The sequence below is a fragment of the Anopheles merus genome, chromosome 2R, assembly GCF_017562075.2.
Source record: "Anopheles merus strain MAF chromosome 2R, AmerM5.1, whole genome shotgun sequence".
NCBI lineage: Eukaryota > Metazoa > Arthropoda > Insecta > Diptera > Culicidae > Anopheles > Anopheles merus.
This window is the reverse complement of record NC_054082.1, coordinates 10,167,878-10,192,647: the sequence shown is the minus strand read 5'-3', so window position 1 is coordinate 10,192,647 and position 24,770 is coordinate 10,167,878. Positions and strand designations below refer to the sequence as shown.

At 46.6% G+C, this 24,770-nt stretch overlaps 1 protein-coding gene across 18 annotated transcripts in view; it reads right to left on the bottom strand.

The window, feature by feature from the left end:
• Positions 1-24,770, bottom strand: part of LOC121588652 (RNA-binding protein Nova-1) — a 73,587-nt gene that overhangs the window by 26,972 nt on the left and 21,845 nt on the right. For 2 of the 18 annotated variants that reach the window (XM_041906828.1, XM_041906829.1), the window contains exon 4: positions 2,741-2,815. The exons of 2 other annotated variants lie outside the window; for them this stretch is intronic. In XM_041906828.1, coding sequence (XP_041762762.1) covers positions 2,741-2,815 — 75 coding nt within the window. Of the gene's footprint in view, positions 1-2,740; positions 2,816-8,677; positions 10,114-13,431; positions 13,704-14,648; positions 14,792-19,868; positions 20,497-21,356; positions 21,546-21,916; positions 22,174-24,770 lie in introns of those variants that run through there. 14 more of the 18 variants (XM_041906827.1, XM_041906821.1, XM_041906820.1 and 11 more) reach the window with 14 other exon arrangements.

Here is a 24,770-nt window from a genome sequence, read left to right as displayed (position 1 = left end):
CTGGTCGCAGTTCATTGAGCATCGTAAAACGTTCAATGTTTTATTGAAGGGCAAGAAAGCAACAGAAAGAAGAACCGCCCTGCATGAAAGTGGTGCGGTATCGCACGGAAACGAGAGCACGAGAGCGAGAGCGTTTTATTTAGTTTTGGGCCGCGAAAATGCGTACCAAGGCCAAGTGGTCTCTGCCACCCTTTTGCGGCGTCGCTTCACGGTGCGTGTGCGCGGGCGCGCACTTAACCTTCTCCTCCCCGCGCACCTTCCCGCACCGAACGAACGCGTTACGGGCAACCGGAGCGAGGCAATGCTCGGCGGCACTTTAACGGTTCGCAGCACATACTTGAACTGTTTCGCAGTTCGTTTTACCAAGCATTGGCATGATCTGTGGAATGATGGGCAGGGGTGAATTGGGTGAAATTCTTTTGCCCGTAGTGCTTTTTGTTGTTGTTACATTCTAACATTGTTTCTGTGCGCTGACTAACGATCGATGCGCAGGAATGTTGTTAAATTGAGTAAGCTGTCTAGAATATTCTTTTTGTTTTTGTTAAAGATAACTATTATGAGATTTTCAAGATGTCTTAAGCTTCAATCACGACGACAATTGTGATTTTAATTAAATGTATCACATCTCACCTTGAAACAAAACTACAACCATACATCGAAGAAGGTGCTGAAGCACTGCAGCTCGATCGTCGCATTGCGCAAACTGTAATTGATAGACAAACACGACACACACACACAAACACACTCAGTGTGTCGCAGCTGTTCTGTTTGGGCTTCGGTGACATATAAGACCGACAAGTCGGGCGACAATGTGAAAAATCAAAACCGGCACTTGTTAGCCGAGCCGAATTAGGTGCGCACAATAGTTGGTCGACCACAAGCATAAATCACCGCCGCAGCAGACAAACGGAGCCAACTAATCGTCAATTTATGGGGTTGATCTCGACCTTAGGCGTGCCTGTATCGACGAAGCATGAGCGAAGTGGAATTCGTTCCACTTGTTCATGCCGAATTGGGGTCATTAAGGAATAGTACACGACACACAATTTCACTACAGACAGTGCAAGCAGGCGACAAACTGCCCCGTCCTGTGGGCCGTAGTTCTGCCGTAGTTCCTGCAGGTGCAGTGAGTAAAAATGATCCGGTGCTAATGTATAGGTTGTGTGTGTGTGGTTGGGTTTGCTCAGAGAAATTACGCCTTACACGCTGTGAACACTTTCCCAGACCTAGACGTACACAAAAAATAGCGATGCTAAACTCTGCCGCTGAAGCAAAACTGTCCCACGGCAAACGGGGAAAGGTGATGCTCGCGTTCGCGGTATTGACCATTACAAGCCGAAGGTAGCAGAGCTTCTATTTTTACAACAGTGCGTACGACGAAATTGCTACGTCTCGTTGCCATGGGTGATCGCCGCTCGGCTGTAGGTGAACCGAATTCCAAACGCCCGGGAGAAGAGACCCGCCACCCCAGACGGGGGGGTTCGACAGGAATGGCCGTTTTCTCGGTAATGCTGTTATAATAATTATTTCACTCTCTTTTCTACCTTCCGCCCAGACGAATGCCTTCGGCTGTGCAGCGCTCACGGTAGACGGAAAGGAATTTCACATTGAAGGTGAATGAAAAGGGTGTGTGTTGTTGGGTGTGTTGGGATCTTGGGCGCCCTGTTTGAAGCACCCGAATAAATTGTGAAGCGGGCCAACGACAGCGGTGGGACAGCGATGTGACGGTGGTCGAATAAATATCGCTTTATCGCACACTTGTTTGATAACGTGGAGGAGAAGAGATTTTTTTTTGCTGAAAATTGCTGGCAAACAGTGTTTTAAAATTAGAAGTCTGTTTGATTGGTTTACCCGCGTCTTGTGGCGATGTTATGCAACTTCAACAGTCAGCCCTTGATTTTGATGATAATTTAATTGTGACTAAGCGTCAACATCCGTTAGCAGCTTGATCGCTGCATGAGTGCAGCTTGTTTGTTTGGAAAACTTATGATGATTTCGAACGATTAATACGTGCTACGTGTGTCTCACGAGGGGCCAAAATTGCCGAGGCGAATGGAAAAAAGTGTGTTGATAAACAACATTACTGTTTGTTTACACGAATTTATGTCGATTGGCATAACTTCTACGTAGCGAAGGCTTCAACAGCTGCTACAGTGAGGTTTTTGTCTCTTATTCTACTCATTTGATAAAACAAAAGCTTCAATATTTCACACCAGTATCAAGCAATTTTCGTCTGATTATTTGACTCTTTAAGCCACTTTTTCCTCGTTTTCAATCGTACCGACTAAGATTCCGATTTTTCTGACACCACGTTGAAAGCAGACCATTTTTCATGTCAAGCGTGCGTAACATCTTCAGCTAGTGCGGGCGGCAAAAAGTACCACTCGCATAACCGCGGCGTGGCGGCTACACACCCGGATCATTATAACATCACAAACATTCGTCCGAACCAAACCAAGCACTCCAAAAGGAAGAGTAGCGGCAAAATCCAGCCATCCTGGCTCTGTGATGCTGATCTGTACAGCCATTTCCATAATCTGCGATATTTATGGCCTGGCATAGGTAGCAAAAGCCAATGGCGAAAGCCTTTGCGGGCGGCCGGCTCTAATGCAGTGCGTGGAAGGTTTATAGACGCCCTTCGCCCATTGCACCCTCCGCTCGTTGCAGAACGAAAAGTGAAAATAAAACCTTTTGCTTTTTCCACCACGAGCATCTTGCTCCTGCTTTGCGATCGTCCTACCTTCGAACAGTTCCATTGCGTGGTTCAGTTGTGTGACCGTCCTGCTGGGATCAATGTGCGCATCGGGGGACTTACCTGTGCGGCGGGGGTTGAAAAGAGAAAAAGAAGAAGAAATGGAAACATTAGACTCGTTTACGTAATCTGCTCGCGGTATTCCGTGTCTGCTCTATTTCTTCTACATCTATGCCACGGTTCGGTTTACAAAAATAGCAGGTGAATGAAAAAGGTAAGGTACGCTCTGCTTGTGTGCTACTGTGTGGTTTGTTCCCCGGGAATGGAATGTGTATCGGATGGGGTGCTGGTTTTATTCTTCCTCTTCTTGCTGCCGCTGGACCACCACACACGCACCGTAGACGCAAAGTCGCGCAAGAGAACGACGAGGGCGGAAAGCAACCGACATTGCAGCGCCCGCGGGGTTGGATAATCTTGAAAAATCTCACCATAACGGGGGGGGCTGAGCGGAAGAGGCTTGAATGAAATCTACTAGGGACGGAGCGGGCCAGGAAATGGGCGTTGTGCATGGCATGGGAAGGGAAATTAAGGGCAACTTTTCGGCACCATGATCCACGTCCTAGCCCACGGGCGACAAGGTAGTGCTTTTGTAGTAGATTTTCTTCGGCTGATGGTTTTTTCACATTTTTTGACCATGCTTGCTAGGCGATTCCTTTTTTTAATATGTGCCTAAACAAAGCTCTGTTCTCCAAAGATGGTCAGTAAGAATGTCATGTAACTCAACGCAAGTGAAAATATAAACGTTCGTTTAAGTATTTTAATCGAACCAGCTATTCAACTATTGCCACATTATACAACGATAGATCTGTTAAATTAAAGCTTTAAAGTACTTTAATTTCTTCGGTTTGAACAGGAAAGCGTAGCAAACTTCCTTTTCCGCTCACAAACGACACAGTTTACGTGGTTGGTGCGAGAAGAGAACAAAAATAAAACATCTCAGTAAACGAACGTCAAATGAGACGATGAGCAAACCATCAACAATTTTGCTGAGCTCTAAGGTCAGTACGCAGCTGCCGTGCCCAATGGAGCTGTTGTTTTTTTTCTGCATTATTTGCTCTCTTACTCCGCCTTGGCCAAATTAAATGCATAGTACCAGCGGAATGGCAAAAGTAAAGAAAAATGTTTTCCCTGCCTCGAATGCTCAATGCTTGTCGGTAGCATCATAAACCATTTCCATATTTTATCAACAAAAAGTTGGCCCATCCCAGCAATGTTCCTGTCACGGCGAGCGAATTCCTAAATTGTGTGCAGAAAAATGCTCTTCACGAAACATTGCGCCGACACGGTACACACGGTAAATGGTACTTTCACAATACTGACAATGGAATAATATAAGCAAATCGTATGCGAACGGCAACCCGGCTACAGAATACCCACGGTACGGCAGTGATGATGATGATGATGGTGATGATGATGTTGATGACGATGATAATAAAGCCGAGAGGAAGTTTCTAGACTTTTATTTTATATACCGTACACACGGCGTATGTAAATGAAGATGTAGCAGTACAACCGGCGGCACCACCGTTTGGGTATGTTTTCACTTTCTGTCCTGTAAAGGAGAAAGCACAAAATCCCCCCCCCCCCAACAAGATGATGTCAGTGCGTGGGGGAAGGAAAATATATTTCCCAGGAGACTAATAAAGCACTAGGACTTGAAGCTAAAACTGGTTTATGGTTTTGTGCTAAGAAATAAAGCCAAACTAATAATGTAGTTTTTGTATGCAAGTTACGAGCAGTGAAATGGTTTTGCAAAACATTGTTGTATTTAAATGTATAAAATAAAGCACAGTGCAGCAGTATGTGTGTTTTTCGATTCAATCCGCACTGGTTTCACGTGCTATTTCACATCACACAATGCGCTGCATTGTAGCATCAATCATACAGTCCGCAGTTTTAGTTGGCTAAATATCGATCAAACGTTTCCAATCACAAACATTTTTGGTCAACACTAAACAGCAACAAAAGGAAACAGCAAAAGCACAGAAAGTTTGTTGTGAAAACAAGAATTGCCTATGAAAAACAACAACATCCATAACGGACAGCTGCAGCCGCCACTAGCGCACGTAACAAAACCATCGCAAACTGAAGTTGTATTTATTACAGCGCGGAAAGGCAGCACAAAAAAAAGCGCAGCAACCAATGCTCGATTGACACTTGTGTGCAGGCCAGTGTATGATGGAGATCGTTTCCCCCAAGTTCATATAGTACTGGGGGGTGATGGGTAAATTGATACGACAGGCGACAGCGTTGGTGCCGACGGCGTATCAGCAATTGATATGAATAGCATTTTTATTGGGCCTAGCGGAGTCGCATCTTGTGCCAGCATCCCGGTGGTTCGGTTGTGTTTGCAATAAATCGACAGCAGCACCTCCTGACCTGAGCCAGTGGTGTACTTTTTGTTCGTACTAAGCTGTACACAATGTCGTACACATCGCTCAGTGCTGGCCTATTGTTTCGGAAACCTGAACGATCGTGACCAGGCGTCTCCATGGGCTGTCGCGTAAAATAAGTGAGTTTTGATTGGCAGGTAATTGAGCATGTGTTTCCACGTACGCCAAAATGTTAAAATTGTGTTTCGGACCTGCTTTTCTAGAACTTTTAACGACATTTAATATACTTTTAGATTGAAATTTTACCAGGCACCATGCGCCTCCATGATATGAAAGGTGTATTGAAAAATAGTACATTGTGCTAACAAGTTGAGAGTTATTTACGTTAAATGACACATGCAATACAAGCAAGCTCAATCTGTTGAGCAACAGTGAACCCTCTTCAGTTTAAGAATAAACAAATAGCAGAGTCATTCTCTAGCGAAACAAAATTTAATTATACACGAAAATAAACGAACGCATTCTAACCGTCAAGTTACAATCAATCAGTGCGCGTGAAAGCAAAGTTAAAACTGTCAGTAAAACGACACTTTACGCCACTCAAAGTGTATGAAACAGGGCGTCAAAATCTCTGCTTCTCTGCTTGAATTGCATTACCATGATTTCCAAGCAAACATAAAAAAAACAAGCGTGAAACAAGAAACGCAAAACTGAAAAAATAATCATTTCAAACAAGCTAGCTACTGGTGTATCGTTTTACCGCTATGGTCCGGGTTTTGCATGATACCCGTGCGTTGCTTCATAACGCGTTGCAATAGCGTGGAATGAGCGATGTGACATCTTCACCAAGAAGTCAGCGCCGGGCAGGCAAGGTGAAACAAAAACTAGGCCATCGTGTTCGATATTCCTGCAGTTGAGCTGATTGAACCATGCTGATAGGCGGTGGCGGGTGTTCAGCCAAACCCGTAGAGTGCACCAGAGTGCGCTAGTCCGGTCGAGAGACAGTGACAGATAGGCACACGCAAACGCACACATACACACACACACACACACACACACACACACACTCATACACACAGAATACCCTATTCCATGTGTGTGGGAATTTTCACCGAATCCGAGATCAACCATGAGAGGGAGGTGGGCGGAGAGGTGTATTTTTGAACTAAGCCTCACCTTGTTACCGCTCGCCACGTGTTTAAAGCGCATGTGCCATCATTTTGTTTGTTATCTGTTTTGCATGGAAAAGTTAAAGTTTTTGCACGAAGAATATGCAGATGTTGACAGTTAGTTTTGTAGAAACGGTTTGTCGAAGCATACACAAGAATAACTTCTTTTTTTAACGAGAGAACAACTGCGAATGCTCCGTAGACTATGTCCTAAATTTGACCCCAAATAAGCGACGTGTGTTCTGGAGGCACTAATTATAAGCCATACTTGAAGCAGTCAGTACAAAGTGCTAGCCATACTGTTTACTGCATCGTTTACATAACCGAGCAGGGCGGTGTGAACCTCTCAAACATGCACTCAACACACACACATACACACAGAGACATGTAAGCCGGTCGTTTATGGCCCTAAGCATGAACTGTATCTATACCGGGCTTTATAATTCACCAGGAAAAGTATGCCGTGACCTGAGTGTCCTGGTCACCGATTTGGAGCAAGTGCCCTAAGGGTGGTACGATGGTAAATGGATTAGCGCAAAGAGGCGCACACTCGTACACGCCCAGCTCGCTCGCTTCCTGCGAGGCACGACACTTGCAGCAAGACGCTGGCAGCATTGTGGTTAATGAGCAGATTGGACTAAAGGGCCCACCAGCACCAGGGTGGATTCGAGTAGTGCATCGTGCATCGAGAGCAGCATCGTAAAGGGCCATTAATTATGCTAAAAGGAGTGCAGGATGATTACAATAAAAGAAGTATGGCAAAAACAGATAAAGCACATACACGCTGCTCTCGATGGAGTGCAGCTGTTGGGAAGGAAGCGTAGCCTTTATGTTGCGTGAACCGCACGTGATGGGATGAAACCATTCATCATAATGCTTTCCATTCAACGGAAATCTATTAGAGCGTGTTCAAAAAATTTAACAGCTCCCTTTTAAAAGAGCTGGTGGTATCATTATGGCAAGCACTTTTAAGCTTTAAAACGATTAGTAACAACAGTGCACAGTGTAGTAGTGTTGCTGCCATTTGCTCAGTTACTGTATACGCAAGCATACGCCACTGTGATTTGTGACGAAGCTTCGCTGGAAAATGCGTGCAAAATGTGTATACAATTTTATAGCAATCAAAAACGACCGATTCAGAAGAACACTTAGAGCACGAACGGTGCATAATAGCGTGAATGGAAATAAAATGAGTTTTTAATGGTAATCGAAACGATGAGTTGGGCGATATTTCATGAAGTAAATGTAAATTTTGGAAGCAAACGAGAAAAACGTCATTATCATTAGCATTAAAAGTAACAATATAACGATAGGCATTATAAGAAAAACTAGTTAGCTGATGCATTATGATTCTCCCGTCTTACAAACTATCAAGAGAAATTTGAGAAAAAACGGAAACAACTTTTTTGTTAAATACTATTTTCTCATGTTTAAAACCGAGGATGAAAAGCATTTTCATTTTGGCTTAAGTGTGGTCTTATGGTGTCCTGTTTTCCCCCCAGAAGCATAGTAAGATCTAGTTCTATGTAGTGTTCGTTCTGTTCTCCACCTTGCCCCGGCCTTTCGGTATGAGCTTCATGAGCGTAATAGTATATACAAGTTGAACAACAGCTGTTCCTCTTCTCCTTTGAGTACACACTTGATAGAGGATGCAAAGCGTTTGAGCACACAAGTAGATGACAAGCGTATGTAGAAGAGTAGTCATTGCCGTTTCGGTAGTAGATGTAGTTTGGAGATGCGATAGTAGTAGTAGTAGCAGTGGTGTTGATCGTATCTTTCCTGTACCGTGAAACCGTGATGATATGTCTGTAATCTGTCACAGTGGCAGTGGCAAGTATGCTCCTCCTTGCTGCTTTCAGTACTGGCCGACCCAGCTCTCCAGTCTCCCTGGGTGTGTAAGTGCATGTGTCTATGTGTAATGCGTTATTTTTTTCCGATGAAGTAGACCATTGCACTGTGTTTCTCCCGATCTCCCGATTGCGCAATCTTTCTCTTCGTGAACGATAGTCGTGATAATATGGCGATGATGTGGGTTTGCTGTGCGATAGAAGTAAGCCTGTTTGTCTGATTGTTGTACCTTGGATTGCGGCAGATATTTCATGAGGTTTGATGAGCTTGACATGCATATGGGGGCGAATGTGCGGATGATCTTTCGGAAGGTGATTCCACACACTTGTCTCTAGGTTTGCTGCCCCTTGTGTCTGTCTTTCTAGCACCCGCTGCGACCTGGTTTGGCCCCCCCATCGTTGGTTGTGTGTTATGTTAATGTTTCTTTGTTTGAATGCTATTGAGATGATTGTTCGCGGGCGGAAACTAAACAACAAAATTTCACGTACGAACATAGGATAATAGGGGAAGCAACGATACAACGACACCACTGTACGTGTGCCAGTGGAAGAGGTTCTGGAAGAGTGAAAACTCACCGAAACCTGGCCTCAGTTGTATGTTCTGCTGATGGTGAAGATGATTCTGCTGGTGCTGCTGCTGCTGACTTTGATAAAAGGCCGCTTTGTGCTGCTGCTGCTGCTGCTGATGGTGTCCAGTATGTGCAAAACTGTTGTGGAACTGTGGTACACCGGCACCACCGCCACCATACTGCTGTTGCTGGATGCTCGACGTTGTGCCATCGGTGGCATCAATCGGGCCGCGTTGCACAAAGGATGCACCACCACCACCACCACCACGGCCCAGCGCGACGGACGCGGCAAGCAGGTGCTGGTGCTGTTGTGCAAGGGAGTTGCTGACCGGTATCTGTTGCTGACCGGTATTTGTGGGCGAGGACGCCACCACTGCTATTGTGCTGCCGTCGACCGGCACTATTGCACCGGTCGGGGGTGAACGGGTTCTCCCGCCACCGTACTGTTGCTGCTGCTGCTGCTGCTGATTGAGCTGATTGATTCGTGCCATTAGACTGTCGCCATTGCTTAGCAAGCTGTTGGTGCTGCCAGAGTTGCTGGAGCTAGCCGGGCTGCTTCCGTTCGCAGACGGCGACGGTTGGTAGTGGTGCAGCGGCTGCTGCTGCTGCTGATGATGATTGTGGCCATTGTTTCGCTCATCAGTCAGTGCCGAGCTGAGCTCGTCGAACATGAAAAAGTCACTGCCCGTCGCGTTACTGTGGCCGGGCGAGGTTTCCGCCGACGAGTGGTTTCCGCTACCGTTGCCACCGGCTTGCGGTTGCCCACTGTCCGGCCGCTGTCCGGCCGCATACTGCCGCTGCTGCTGGTCGCTGCTCAACATTTGTGCGACTAGGTTTGGGGCCGGCTAGGTCGGACAATCGGGAAGGCCACACAGACACAGGCCTGTACAGGTGCAATCACACGCGATTTCGTTACTTTATTTCCGCACTCTTGCAGCACCCGCACAGCCCAAAAGGCCTCGGGTACGACGAATCTAACAACCTCGCACAGCGACACGCAGGTAAAGGCACACACGGTGTGGGGTCGTAGCCGTATCACGCTTGGTTGTTTGCTAGTTTGGCTTTGCGGTGGAACTGGAACGACCGCAACAGCACCAACCCGTCCCGAGTCGGGGTTAACGAACGAGCGGCGATGGCGGAATGAGCTTTTTTTGCCGTTCTGAAACCAAAGGGCAATCCGTGCCCGGTTTATGTCTGTGTGTGTCTGTGTGTATATGGGTGAGGAGTACAAAACTTTCAGCTCACTTTCGGCTTTCGTGATGCAATACGCCCGGCCGGAAAACAAAGTAATTGCACTTGCTGGTGTACTGGAACGTTGCCCCTTTTGCGATTGGGGGAGGAATTTTTGAAACCACAACTTTGTCACATTTCATTTACTGCCATTTCATCATCGCTGCAGCGCGCCCAGGAACACCTTGTTGAGGCCGGGGAAGTTCGCGTATCCTAAAAGCCAATCGATTATTTACGCGTGATGAGGGGAGGGCTTATTAGAGCACGGTAAACAATACTATGAGAATGGTGAGAAATCATGAAGCGAGACGCATAAAGAAAAAACGAACGAACAAGCAGGACACAGTCAACAAACTGTTTGGCTTTTTTTCGCTATATTTAAAATACGAACGCTACAGGTTTGGTTTCTATTTCTTTTGCTTTTCTAGTGTAAAACCTTCTCGAGCCGGGGCTGTTTCAGATGGAACGATCGAATGCTAATCGTATGGCAAACCACCACACAACTCATATACATCCCGTTCGCATGTGTGGGCTAATTAATGCACGATGAATAATTTATGTTTCGTAGCATAGAGTAGAAGGCTCAGCAGCAGGTCTTTTGCGTGTGTGTGTGTGTGTTTGTGTGTGTGTGTGTGTGTGTGTGAATGAGTTTTGTTTTCTTCAAAAAGGCGCAATAAACCAAATTTCGTAACAAAATTTGGGAACGCGAAGATCGCATCGAAGACATAGAAACATGAACCGAACCATTCAATACCGTATCGAATCAACAGGTTTGCTGCGCAGCAATTTTCAGAATTATTTGGGAAACAACATTATTATTAGGTGTGATTTTTCAAAGAATAGCATAACTGCTGTTTGTGCAACGTAAAGAATTGTATTAATGTTTATATTTATTGATTTTTTTTAATAAACGTGAATGTATTGTAGAAACAGTGAACAAAGATTTGGATTTTATGCAACCTTGTAACTCTGATAAATCCATTACAAGTGAAACTTATCAGAGAGTAGATATGCAAATGAAAGCTAAAGTAGAATTGCGCATTTCAAGCCAAAAGGGGGAAGGAATTCACATCACAGATGAACAAAAACAAAATGCAGATGACGCCTGAGACCAGATAATTCAATTCATTTTTCAAATATAAAAGACATTAAATGCCCACAAATCAATTTCAAACATCACGTACACCCCATTAGGCGCTTGAATCAATAAACCAACGAATGTGACTCAAAGCCTTCCCTTTTGCAGTGCTGGAATTGATAACAAACCAAGGTTTAGATTTATATTTGAGGAATAACTTTCATTTTAATGATCTGCAAAAGTCAGCAACATATCGCACTGCATTATAAGCATTTCTAGAGTGCAAGACCTTCAGCAGACTTTTTCCATTGTTACTAATAAAAGGGATTGAACAATAAAGAGAAACTGCCTTCTAAACAAGCACGCGATAACGCATGCACACTCCTCAAACTTGGAGGTTTCTGGCTGTCGACCCGGCTGCCGAGCACACAAACGCGCACGAAAAGCAGAAATTCCGATCGAAAAACCTTAATCGCTTTCCATGGGCTTGATTCCTGCGCTGCGCTCTGTTCCACTGACCGGTTCGGGCGATCGGCCACATCGGCCCGAGGAAGCTTCTAAACATTATCGCCGTTCGCTTTCAGCACACTCTATCTCGAAAGCCTGCCCCACCGAAATGATGCCTCCCGGGGTCATCCGATCTTCCGCTTACTGTCGCTTCATTATCACTTTATGCTACGGACCGTGGTTGCTTCCCTCCGCCAGTGCCACCGCCAGATGACAAACTCATCTGGCGGATGGAGGACAGCACCAACATCGAGAAGAAAAAATATATATATCGCACCAACCGAAGGTACCACGAAAGGGGAGGAAAAATCACTAACCAAGCGAGAACAGTATCGACTGTGAGTTGAAAAGAGACACCGCAAATGTGACAAATGAGAAGCCAAACCATGCTAACGCGTTTTATGTCTTGCTCGGTGCGGCAAGCGTGCGGGGAACCTTTGGGGGAGGAAGACGCATGGTTTGAATATTTAAATATTCAAATAAACCGGCCTCTGCAGATTGCGTTTGCATTTTCGGTGGCATCTTCACGATGGGTCATGCAATGAGGGAAAGGGGCGAGGGGGTGATCGAAGCAACTGACACCGATCGCGGAGCAACTTTGGCTTATGGATATCCACAGACACACACATGGTTTTTGTGGGACGAGTCGAGCAAGGCGCGCGACCCAGGCGTGCCTTATGACGGAACATCATGTGTTTGGCTTTTTTTTCTCTTCCCCTCGGGTAGGCCACTCAAAAAACGATCGAATTTGGGGAACGGGTTTTTCTGTTTGTGTGTGTGCGTGTGTGTGTGTGTGTGTGTGTGTGTGTGTGTGTGTGTGTTGTGCGCGTTTGTTTGATCGTACGAATTGTCATTAGCACTGTGCGGAGGCAGCTCCAGCGGCAGACGTTTCGGTGATCAGATTTTGTCCGACGCCACACCAAACACCGAATATGTTGTTGACAAACCCGACTTACTGCGGTTGCGAAAGCAGATGAAACATTGCCTCATTTTAACAGCAACTCCTCGAAGCTATGGCACGAATGGTTTGCGTGGGCCGAAAACTTCAAATCTGAACAAAACCTCACCTCGCAAGTGATAAGTGGTTGCTTTTCTGCATTAAAACAAGTACCAATTCCCGCCCAGTAAACAGGAACTACGCTCCAGAAAAGGTATGTAATGCCTGCTTGCCACCGCGCGCTGGACGGAAATGTGATATTAGTTCCGGCACCGGGCAGCGTAATTTGTTAATACCTCCAAAGCGAGCGAGCAATTGTGTGGTTTGCTGGTGAAAAGTTATCATTATTATTTACAGCTCTAGCTCTAGAAACTTTGATGGCAATCGGGACTGCGGACAAACAAGCCTCTGCACGGGGTGATGGAGACAAAAAAAAAGTAAAGATACATTTCCCCATCGCTATCGGCAGTGTGGCAGCGCTAGACGTGACGAGGGCTACGAGCTGTAGCGCACACATGTTGGCAAACAAAAACCCCTCGATCGGCGAGTCGACAAAACGGGCACCATTCAACATGGCACTTTACCAGTAGTGTGTACTGGAATGGAGAAAAGAAGAGTACAAAAACAAACAACCGGGTGCACATGAAAGAGGGCTGTTTGAAACGGTTTTCGAGGCTGCGGTGCTGTTTTTCTTATCATCGCTAACTAACGTGGGTCCCAACATACACCACACACAAACGCATGCACGCACACACGCCGCAATAGCACCATTAGCAGCGCCGATTAGAATGAATGTGCAGAGAACCAGTTGCCAGTGTGTGTTTCGCGTTTCGGCTTCCATTCCGGGCTCGGTTGGAACGGCAACGGAAGGGAATAATTGCGTGGCAAACGCATGTTGGATGGTAATGTCGACCTCCCCTTCCCCCATCAATGCTCTTAAGGTAATATGAATGGAAATGATGGTTTTATTTTGTAGACAAAATGGTTGATTTTATGGCATCGAACTCACGTTGAAGGAACATTGTCAGTAGGTGCGCATCCATTGCCTTGCTTTCGTTGTGTTCCGGCGGGTACCCGTAGGGCCACATCGCACGTGTATGTGTGTGTCTGTGTGTGGAGCTTGCAGGCAATTGATGTCACAGCGCGCAGGTTTGAAGAAATCACTCCCAATTTTCCGATGCCAAAAGTAATGGGCGAAACACAGAACTTTAAGTACTCGCGACTGTTTGGGCGTAAACCCTGCACACAAACGATCAAACCAAAAACACTACACATGCACGCCTACAAACACAAGAATAAAAAAAAATACGCGTCAGCTGGTTGTAAAACCGTCTCACATTACGCACGGTGCAGATACGGGAGCCCGTTTTTCTGCCGTTTAGCGAAGGAACTAATCCCGCGGACGTGTCACCAGCTGAACGGCACCCCGCGCGGAGCACGATCGGAATGAGTTCTTCTTTTTGGATACGAGGAAAAAAAACACCCCTACAATCACACACAAACACACACACACACACGAGTGTGCGAGCGCGCCCCTCAAGAACGTTTGCGCTTCACGATCGCGCAAGTGTGACGCCTTGCTGCTAGATAAACAAACAATGGCTGTGCGGGGCCGTTAGGCAGGGAGGGATGGTTGGGGTTGGACACAATGATCGTGTAGGCTTTTCGCGCGCGCATCAGCACAAAACGCACACATACACTCACTCGTGTGTCATCGCCGGATCGATCGCTCTCAAAGCGGGCATGGAAAGCAACCCTGCACCGCGCGTTGACACTTGTTGACGTTGACGATTCGCTTCTGTGCGACTCACAAACACGCACTCTCTTCTCCAATTTGGACAAGTGCTAACAAGAATACATATGTGTATGTGTGTGTGTTGTTTTTTTTTTTCAACGAAATCCAACCAAAAAACCCGGGGACGATGATTTTACACTTGAAAGCTGACAGTTGTACTAATGTGACAACAGCCTGACGTGGACAAAATTATGATGTTAAACCGAGTATCAATAGAACCTTCATCAACCCCTGCGCAAACGCTCACACTGACCCACTCCGACACATGCACAGGAAAGGGGTTGCCTGTTCTGAGGCTACACTGTATACCAGCGTCTGTCACGGTCACACGACGGTCACGGGGAAAGAAGCTACGCTGTGAAGCGAACGAGCGCGAGAAAGATGGAGAGAGAAAGAGGGAGAGAGAGAGACAGAGTTGGGGCCATACACACACATACACTAAGTGAGTCGCGGTTTTAGTCAACAATCCCGCCACATACACACTACGGCAGCAGCAAAGACTCCTCGCGTACGAGCACCGTCAACCGTTTTTGTCTATTTCTATTCACGACCGATATTGGACTGAAACTGACACGCGTTTGGTGGTGGCGGACGCCCTCATCGCCGATTGTCAGCGTGGTCCAGCGGGTTCGGGTCTCTCGTTCACTCCTCATACGAATTCGATCGGTTCATCGGCTTACGCTCCCTCACTCTGTCTCTCTGTCTCTCTCTTTCTCTCTCACTTGTGCTCTCGTTTCGGCCTTCCAGCTGCCCAGCCTCCTCGAGCCTCAAGCACTCCGAACAATCATAGAACTGGAAAGCGCACGGAGGGTGGAGTCGAGAAAGAGTAGTAGCGATCGTGCGGCTCCACGCACTACTATACTCGCTCTCCCTGTAGCACGCCCCGCATTGTTTTGTCCGGATCGTTATCGGGTGTCACTTCTCCCGGTTGGTGAGTTTCGGCCACAGTCAACGGTTCAGCTGTGTGTGTTGACTCAAAAGGATGGCAAGCTGCCATCACGCTGCCAACCATTGCCAGATTCTTCTGCATCCAATGGAATGATCATCATGGCGACATTTGCTCTTAACGCGCTGGTTAATCTGTGCATTGCGACGAGCGTGTAAACGAGTCTCCGATAAGCCGAAAGAGAGGAAACAAACAGTGTGGCGGCGAGAGAGAGAGAAAGAGAAGAGGAGAGATAGGTAGAAGAAGAGACAGAAAAGGAGAGAGAGACTTCAAGCAAAACGCGATCGTGCAATCGAAAAGGGGGCCGATCGATACCGAAACCGTTTGAAGGCTGTGTGTGATAGTGAATACGAATGAGGATTTTGGGCGATACATTTGAATTGCTTTAATTCGTGGCTGAGTGGCAGTGTATCTAAAACCATATGCGAGATGCATTTTAGTGGGACCCTTTACATGATTCTAGTTCCTTTGACTATGGTGGAAGTTCAGTTCTCCAGCAGTTGGAGGAGGTGGACGCGTAGCCATGAATATTAATGGAATACAAAACAGTTAGGAGTGTAACCAAAACTTTAGCAAAACTTCAGGTTTTAGTTCCAAAAAGCCTCTAACAACACTGATTTTCGAACGTTTCCACTTTCGCACGAATCGTGCATCGTTGAGGTAGTGTTTGGTTACAAAGCAAAGCAGACAGACGACCATCCTTTTCCGTTTAGTATTTTAAAAAGCTCAAATTTGCACTGGCTATCACCGACACGATCGATTGCACAATGTATGGTCGGTGCGAAGCCAATAAATGAACAAATAATTTGCACGAAACAATAGAAAGGATTGACGACGGACCTATGCGTGATTGATTTAACGATTTAACGATTCATTGGAACTGCAGTCTGCGTGTGTTTTGTGCGGCAACATGTCGAAAGCTTAAAACGTTTTCTCTTTTGTGCAGCCATTTAAATGGTTAATTTTCTTATATACTTTTCGTGTACTGTTTCGCACGCTTTGATTATTACTAATTAAAGACTAGTTGTGGAAAAGCTTTTTTTGTTTTAGTGAACAGGGTGTAATAATTTAAAATCACTGAAAACTGTTGTTAAACCGGCATGCAACCACGCTGCAACCATCTTTAACGTCTTATTCTAAAGCACTTCTATCGTTCTGCAAATCAGCACGTATCAATCAAACTAGCTCTTCGCCACCTCTAACGGGGCAAGTAGAATTAACCGCCCAGATCACAGATCATTGCGACCTACAAAACAACAGCCGTCACTGTCCATTCGCCTGCACATCGTTGAAATCGTTGTCGTCGAAGGCTGACAGGTCGGCCAACACCGACTACCACCACCGTCAGCGCTTGGGCTGGAAGGCAAGCGATGCAATTGAGCAATGCTCCAAACGCTGCCAGCACGAGACACAAGCGGGTTTGGTTCGGTTTGCACAATTGCATCGTCGCATCAAGTTGCACCTTTGGAGGTGAGCCGCGACCATTCGGCCGAAACACAGTGGAGGAGGTTTCCTTCCTCCGCCGGCACCACCGCGGTTATTCAAACGCGGGAGAGAGGAAGAAGCAGAAGGAGGTACAAAAAAAAGCAATAGACAATAGCACAGTTTGCTGCAAAGGCAGAATCTTATTGGTGGCACTAGAATCAAACAACAGTCGGCGTAGCACAATCGAAAGCATTTATCAACCGGATATCTTCAACATTTAAGCGAGCGTTAGGTTGAATAAGAAGAATTACTTACAAAACCTGCTGGACTGAAAGATTGCTAGCATATTACACCACCATCTGACAGTAGTAACAATATGGCCAGTTGACGCAAACATTCGTTTTCATTAGATTATGAACAAAAAAAAAACCCCTCACCCAACGGTTGGGAAATCCTATCTTTCTCCGTTCTCAACTGGCATGGTCGGAAACCGTATTTATTCGTTCATTTTGAGCGCCCGCTATCAACTGGTCGGGCGATTACCGATCAAGGTTCATAAATGGTCGAATAGAGGATTGATTTATCGAGGGAAAAGAGGCCCGCGTACCACAGATAAGCTGTTTGGGGGTTGAGCTGATTTTGACTGCTTAATACCTTCGTCTACATCACATTGGGTTCCGCATTCACAAACACACAGACACAAATAAGAACGTGTATATAAAAAAAAGAATGAAACAGCGGCAGTAGGCTAAAACTGTGTAACAACAAGCCGATTGATAAGAACGTTATCGCCAGCATACATACGAGGTGTACGAAAAAAATTGCTCTCAAACGGCCATTTACAAACCTTCGTCGCAGCACAAGAAAAACATTTTCTGGTTATCGTTACGTTAGACGAATCTTTTTACGTTGGCAAAAAAGGCATTCAAATCTTCAGTGTCGTTGGTACATATTGGATGACTGTGGAGCTGTGTACAGCCAGGGAGTGCTGGGGCAAAAACCTGGTGTACCATTTTTGTTTCTTATCAATCGGTTGTAGAGTAGTTGGATGGAGCGTTGTCGCTTCGAAAGCAGGCTTAAATGTAATCATAAATGGGGAGTCTGACTTAGTTTTTCGTTCGCTCCAGAAGTGTACAACCATATATTTTTTATACATTGCTCCTTCGTATTCCATTCCATCATATAGGAAATCCGTTCTTCTTTTCTAGTGATGTAATTGTTTAAAAGGATGCATACGCAAGCCCGTTATCGAGAACGCTCACATACACAATACCGTACATGCTTTTCAATCGATAAGCAAGGCAATAAAATTTAACAAGCCACCCTTTTTCGCTAGATAATCTGCACCATTATGTCACATCCGGCCAAATGGACGATCAATGCCAATTCGACGGGAGGCCAGTGCGCTTCGCCAAACAACATCGAAGCAACCGAATCGCCGATCATGGCGCATGTGGGAGGTAGCCCAAACAAAGGTAAGCTCGCTTGTGTTTTGAGAAAAGGGGAAAAACAGCTCAAAAAACCACATATCCCCATCCTGACATCTGACATATGGAAGCAAAATCTAGGACAATGACGAAGTTAAGCGACACATCGCATGGTGCGGGGAGGGGTGATAGAGTGGGTACAAGGATGGTAGTGTCATCAGCTTCTGGGGCTGCCCGGAACACGCTCACAATTGGAAACCCGACACCAAAGCGTCATCATCCATTGATAGTCACAAAAAAGCAAAAAGCCAGCTAAAAGGTTAAGGTATGTGTCAGATTAAACAAGTCGTATCAATGTGTGTGTGTGTTGGGAAAAGGATCAATATCGGGGAGTGAGAGAAGATGTGTGGTATGCGTCGATATGTATGAGTGTCAATCGAAGCATGTTGGAGTACCAGAGCGTACAAAAGAGCGAGAGTGCGCGTGAATGAGTCTAGAGTTATGGAAAGGTGGTAAACAGCTGATAAACGACGCCCCCTCTCGACAAGTTCTCGTTCAATGGAGTCGAATCCGTGGAGCTCTGGAAGCATTCTAACTGGCATCAGGCAGATCTGTATTCCAGCTTCGTATTCCCAGTACGTAACGAGAACATGGTGCAAATTTAAACAGTAAACTTGCGCACACAACATTAATGCCCCAGGGAAACAAGCGTACAAGAAATACCTCGTGAGAAATTCGTAATGAGTTACCACGATTTGAGCAAAACATCAGCAGTGAAGTTGAAGGCTATTTTTGGAGAGCACTCTCTACACCAACACATACACACACACGTTATTTCTGGGAGAGATTCCCGAGAAAACACGTGCTTTGTCGTATGGGAGCACACTAAGAAGAGAAAATCGTACCCCTGTGCCAAGTACAATATCCTTAAATTGAACACTGCCAGAATTAGAGCGAATATTGTAAGAGAGACAGAGAGTGAGAACTTTTTTAAAGAAAAAAAAAGGAGAGCGTGAGCATCGCTATGCCTGACAAGGACACGTTGGCATACCTTACTCTTTTTTTTTTTCGTTTTGTTCTGTCACAACTTTGTTTTTTTCTTGATTTTGTTTCTGCGAGAGGTCTCTCGGCAAACGAGAGCGAGTGAAAAAAATTGTGCGGTGTTTGGCTCTTGTTTCCCCAGTCCCTCATGTATGGTTGTGTGTGCTACCTTCTCTGTTAGTTTATTGACAGCTGTGCAAATGCTCCCCGTGGAGTCCGCCCTAGTATCTCAAGGGAGGAAGAAGCCTGAGAGGGAGAGCGGTGGTAGCAGAGATAGCTCAAACTCAAACGTCCTTTTTGCTGCCCTTTGCTCCAGCTGGAGCGTAATCGGCCTAGTTTTGTTTTTTTGTGAGTGTTCTATCTTTTCCAATCCATTCTCTCGAACCAGAGCAGCTCTGAGGGAATGTTGTGGACGAAAACATATTTGCCGCAATGAATGAATGATTACAGCACTGGAACAGATACACACATGCAGAACTAAACAACGGTACACACTAACACACACAAATCTTGATGTTCAAAATGTTGATTGTGTGTAGATTTTCTTGGCTTAACATGAATGTGTGTTTCGTTCGTGTTGTTGCAATGATTGTATAATTGGATTTTAGAACCCGAATCTCAATTTCAAGTTGCGCCATTCAAGTGGAAACCTTTATCAATCACAAAAACAGTGCGATGAATATGAAAAAAAAAACAATATCAACCCAGAGGGGGAAAACAATGTAAACAATCAGCAAATTGTACGGTGCAAAATGAAACAAAAAAAAAAACACGGAAGTAATGGAAATAAAACAACAATAAATACTGCTTACGTTGATTACCACCACCGTTGATGATGAAGGAATCCAGGTTGAGGCCGCTACTGCAGTACTGCGAGAAACCGTTCCTATCGCCCAAAACTGTTTCGAGCCCAGCGACGACAACGAACCTGCAGCCTTAAAAGCGCCCGCAGTACTGGTACTGGCGCTCCCGAACCAAAACCGCCGCTTCTTCTTCTTCTTCTTCTTCTTAAGCTTCACCACTGGCGGGTGCGCGCACGTGTATCGGTCAGAAGTGGGAGCCCACACACGCGGTATATACAAGGGAACGTTGCGGTGGAATCGATTTTCCCCCGGCGACGGCGGTGGCAGAGATGAAGTAGCGCGCACCTTTCGTCGCTTTGCGGTAGGCAATCTTGGGCTTTCGTGACCAGCGATACGGCTGGCAGGGACATTCAGCTATCCGGACACTGTGTCGGCCTCGGCCTATAACTGCCGTGCGACGTGTCGCAACCGAACGGACGATATCCCTGTGCACAACACACTGAAATTCACTGCACCGAAACACACACACTCGGGGATACAAAGAGGGACACACAGACACACTTTACACTGTGGATACAATAAACACGGACTGTTTTTGGAGCCAGAGCAATGGTGAGCTTTGTTGGAGGTGGCTTAGCTAGAGGGTGAGTTGCACATCATTAGTAAGAAACCACCACGTACAGGACGAAAGGAGCAAGCAAGCGAGCTCGAGCTCGATCACTCGCGGAGATGACAGTTGAAATCCCCGGGCAACTTGGATCGTTTATCCTGCGATGATGGCACCGAAACGCACGTACACACCAAAGCACAAAGCTGTCCTGTCTCCCGCAGTACACAGTAATGACGTGCGTCCCGTGCCCGTATGTGTATGTGTGTCTTTGGTTCGTTTTGCGGGATCGTTGGAGGTGCGTGTGGGAATTTGTTTTCCACCACCGTTTCAGCGGACTGGTTTCGCTTTCTGGGCGAAATGCAACGTATCCGTTGGATTCTATTATGCCATCGAGTCGTGTTCACCCACTGCTTCCTCGGTCTGCTCTCAAGGCGGTCTCTCTTTCGAGTGGGTCTTCCGTTTGGCTTCTACTGGCAGGGTTGCTGTAGCTCGCTATCTCGCTTGCTGTAGGTGTTACAGCATACACACTAGAGCTATTTCCCCCACAGGATGCCTGGATTACCGATATCCTCCGAACCATCCAACCACACACTTGCGTACCCACCCCTGCGTTGGAGCACCAATATCGGCGAGAACTGCGGCAAAAGTACAACACACACCACCACCACTGCGCCACTGAAGGACGTGTTTGGTAGGTTGCGCTGCTTCTTGCTTGCAACTCTCTAGCCTGCTCGTACTCTCACGCGAACACGGTGTATTGTTATGATGGTTCTATGGTATGCGGATAGTAGAGGACGCCCAACTGGAAACTGTGGTAGAACTGTTTATAATGCCCGCACACCCGCGGCTGACAGTACAGTAACAGCAAATGCCTAAGAAGTAATCACTTTTTTGTCGAGGACGATCGTAAAGAGGGAGGAGGAAGCAAAAGGACTTGGGGTAGGGAAATGGCTCCTTTCTGAAGGCTGATATTGACACCACTCCCGAATGCGCCACATTCAGGGTCTGGACACTAGCTTGAACTACACTGGAGCACACTGTCGATGGGCCACTCATGGACGGGTTTAAACAAAATAATGCAAAGGACACACACACATACACACCCGTAAAAAGTCAAGCACGCAAACGGTCAATAGTGAGAGAAACAGCGAGCGAACGTTGCGAGAGAGTGGAGTTTGGTAGGCAGCAAAACCTTGCTCACTAATTTGTATCCCCGACCGTGTGTTTCTTCACAAAACTTCGGCACAATTTACTCAACTCAACTACTGTACGCGAACTGTGAACATGCGTATCTGTCAAAACGTCACACAACAGTGTGAAGTTGTTCACTTCTCAAACGTCATGCTGCCCGCTGCCAGCCTAACGAAGCTGTAATGTAGTTGACACAGTGCGCGTGGTGCAAACTCATGCCGTAATTAAACTTTGTCTCAGAAAAAGGCACACATACACATACGGACCCACACACACACACACACAAACACACGAGCACGCAAAGTGTTAAAGTACACCCACACTCGCGGAGGATGAAATTGACAGCTAGTGCCGCGGTCGACAAACAACCGAAACCGACGGTATGCGAATGTCCCCGCGCTCGAGAGAATGACCGGCTAAGTGCGAAAGGCTCGAGACCGCATTAGGAGGGAAAGCGCACTAGACCCTGGGCATCCGAGTTCTGAGCCGAGCCTGTGCCGGGAGTGTCAGTTCTCGCGACTTTCTACCCCTTCCGCTTGTATTTCCCGTATTTCCATCACACACACACACACAAACGCGCGCGCCAGCAAAAAGCACTCAGCACTCAGCGGGCATCGAGCTCGCAGCACAGAGCTCGTTTGCTGCAGTACCAGCGATATAAAAAAAATCGCGCGCGCTGTCAAATGGAGAACTGTGCTGAGGAGGGGTGAAAAAAGGAAACTGACACCCCGGTTTAAGGGGGTGTACACGGTAGTTGCGCAACTGTCCGGTTGGCGCAGTGCTGCGGAGACCATTTAGGTGAGAGAGATATTGCATGTGTGTGTGTGTCTGCGAGGGGTGCGAGAAAATCAACCCTCCAAATGAGTTCTCTCATTCGCAGTCCAGGTAGCGTCAGCTGGAAAGAATCGGAGAGCGAGAGCCGCCGCGAGCGCTCCCGAGAAAGCTCCCCCACAAAAGCGCTAGTCGCCGCAGCCAATTGCGACTGTGCGTGTCGCTCCGCAATACTGTGTGCGCTCCGGAATACTGTGAGGTCCCGTCTCTTTCGAGAAAAAAAAAACCCCTACAAATCCGCTCCTGCCGTCAGCTGAGCCCTCGCACGGTCGGCCATTATCAGCTGAAGTTGCTGAATGGGAGCGCTGAGATCAAAGTTGCTTGCACGGTGAGAGTGAGATCCATTCCGGCTCCGGGCACACATCGTTGGAGCTGACCAAGGTTGTTGCGAATGCCGATTTTTGTCGCACTGCGAGAGCACACACACACACATACATACACACTCTTTCGTGCTGTCCACGTGGTTTGTGGACTGAGCGACCCAGGCGGACACATGCTCTCCATTGACCAACCAAACAGTAGATGGAGAGAGGGAGAGCGTTTGCCTTAGTGTTTATATAATGGTATGTTATGTGCAGTAGGGTGACATTCCTCGAACGGCACAGCAGTAGCAAAGCAGCGCAAATATGTGCCATGACGTTTTGTTTTTGGAAAGTTGGAGGGAGGAGGAGGAGGGTAGGTTGGGGTGGTAGAAGCAGGCTGAAAATGGGAAATTCGTGATGACACCGTGCGCTATATTACACGGGCAACTGATGCCACAGTACCGAAAACGATTATTCGAACATCCATCACAGCAGGCAGCAAGCGCTGTTAGTGAGAAATGAATCCTTCGAGTAGATTTGTTTGAAATTTGCGTTCAATTCATACAGCTACACAGTATCTGCTGCTGCAGCTCCTTCCTAGCGCTTCTCATGGCAAAATTGTTTCTCCCTTCGAGCACCAAGAAGCAAATCTTCCTACTGCGGACCAACAGCCGAAACTAGGTCACTGGCACTGGTAAGAACGCCGTCGGCAGTGCCATTCGTTGCAAGTGTGTCGCATTCTTCCGGCCCACTGTCATCGCTGTTCCTCGTTTTTTGACAGTTTAGGCGCATCGCCCTCCGCTCCTGACAGCAAGCCTGGGCTGGGAGAGGGGGCAAGTTGTTTTTACACAACATATCGCAACAATCCTTTCGGTGAAGGTGCTGGGACAGAAGTGAACTATTTTAAAAACCAATCGCTAGAAATGGGTTCTGGACAGCAAAAGTCAATAATCGTAAATTTCTTTTTATGCAATTGCAGCAGGGAAAACATTACTTTCAATGCTACTGAGCATGAAAGCTCCGACTCAGAAACAGAAAGATGCAAAACCGTTTGCGGCATCGATTATTGTTTCGTGCAGAAAACGGATAACTGTCATTACTGATTGATTACAGTATTGCACCCAGTTCTGTTGCAGCCCCTTCTTCTTTGTTAACAAATTGAAAAATAGCTCCCTATTTGGATGCATGCTGCGAAACATTAATTCGCATGTTGTGTTGCATTCCACATTCTACAGACGAATGTGCATACTTAATCGAATGAAAGCGAACACAACGCAACACTAGATTGCGGTGAGGATGATTACGTGCACGGGTCCTATTTTGCAAACCATTAAAGGACTATTTTTTTATGAATCGTATCGAAAGTCACGCAGAGTGCATGATAAGTTTCATAAATGCATAGAGTTAACTAATTGCATTGCAAGCAGCAAATGGTAGAGTTTTGAGGGAGTTTTTTTTGTTTTGTTTTCTCAATACCCGGTGGTGGTCCGACCTTGCGGTTGTCGTCTTCAACATTGCTTAAGCAGCAAGAAGCTCTTAAGATGCTAAACACTACTAAGAGGCACCCCGTTGCGAGAGCGAAAGAGAGCTCAAAGACGGGCAGTGTAGTATGCGAAACAGATTGGAAGACACACACACAGACACACAAGCAGTGAAGATTCCTTAACCTGTTTATTGGGTGGACCGAAGCGATCTCCCAGAGAATTGCGTTGTGGTGTGGAGCGAAGGGAGCGACAAAAAAGCGCTATAAATATGACACAACCATCTCTGCTCGAAAAGGTAAACCAGACGTGTTTGTACGCATATGCGGACACCGGTGGCAATGGGGATGGCGAGGGGGGGGGGGGAGATGACCAGCATGTGAAAAGCAAAGCTAAACATAACGAGAACCAGCATTTCAAATCCAGTGAAAAAACATTCCCCCTCCTTCGCTTCGACGCAACCCTGCTAAGGATTAAAACCTGTCCCGCAGCTAAC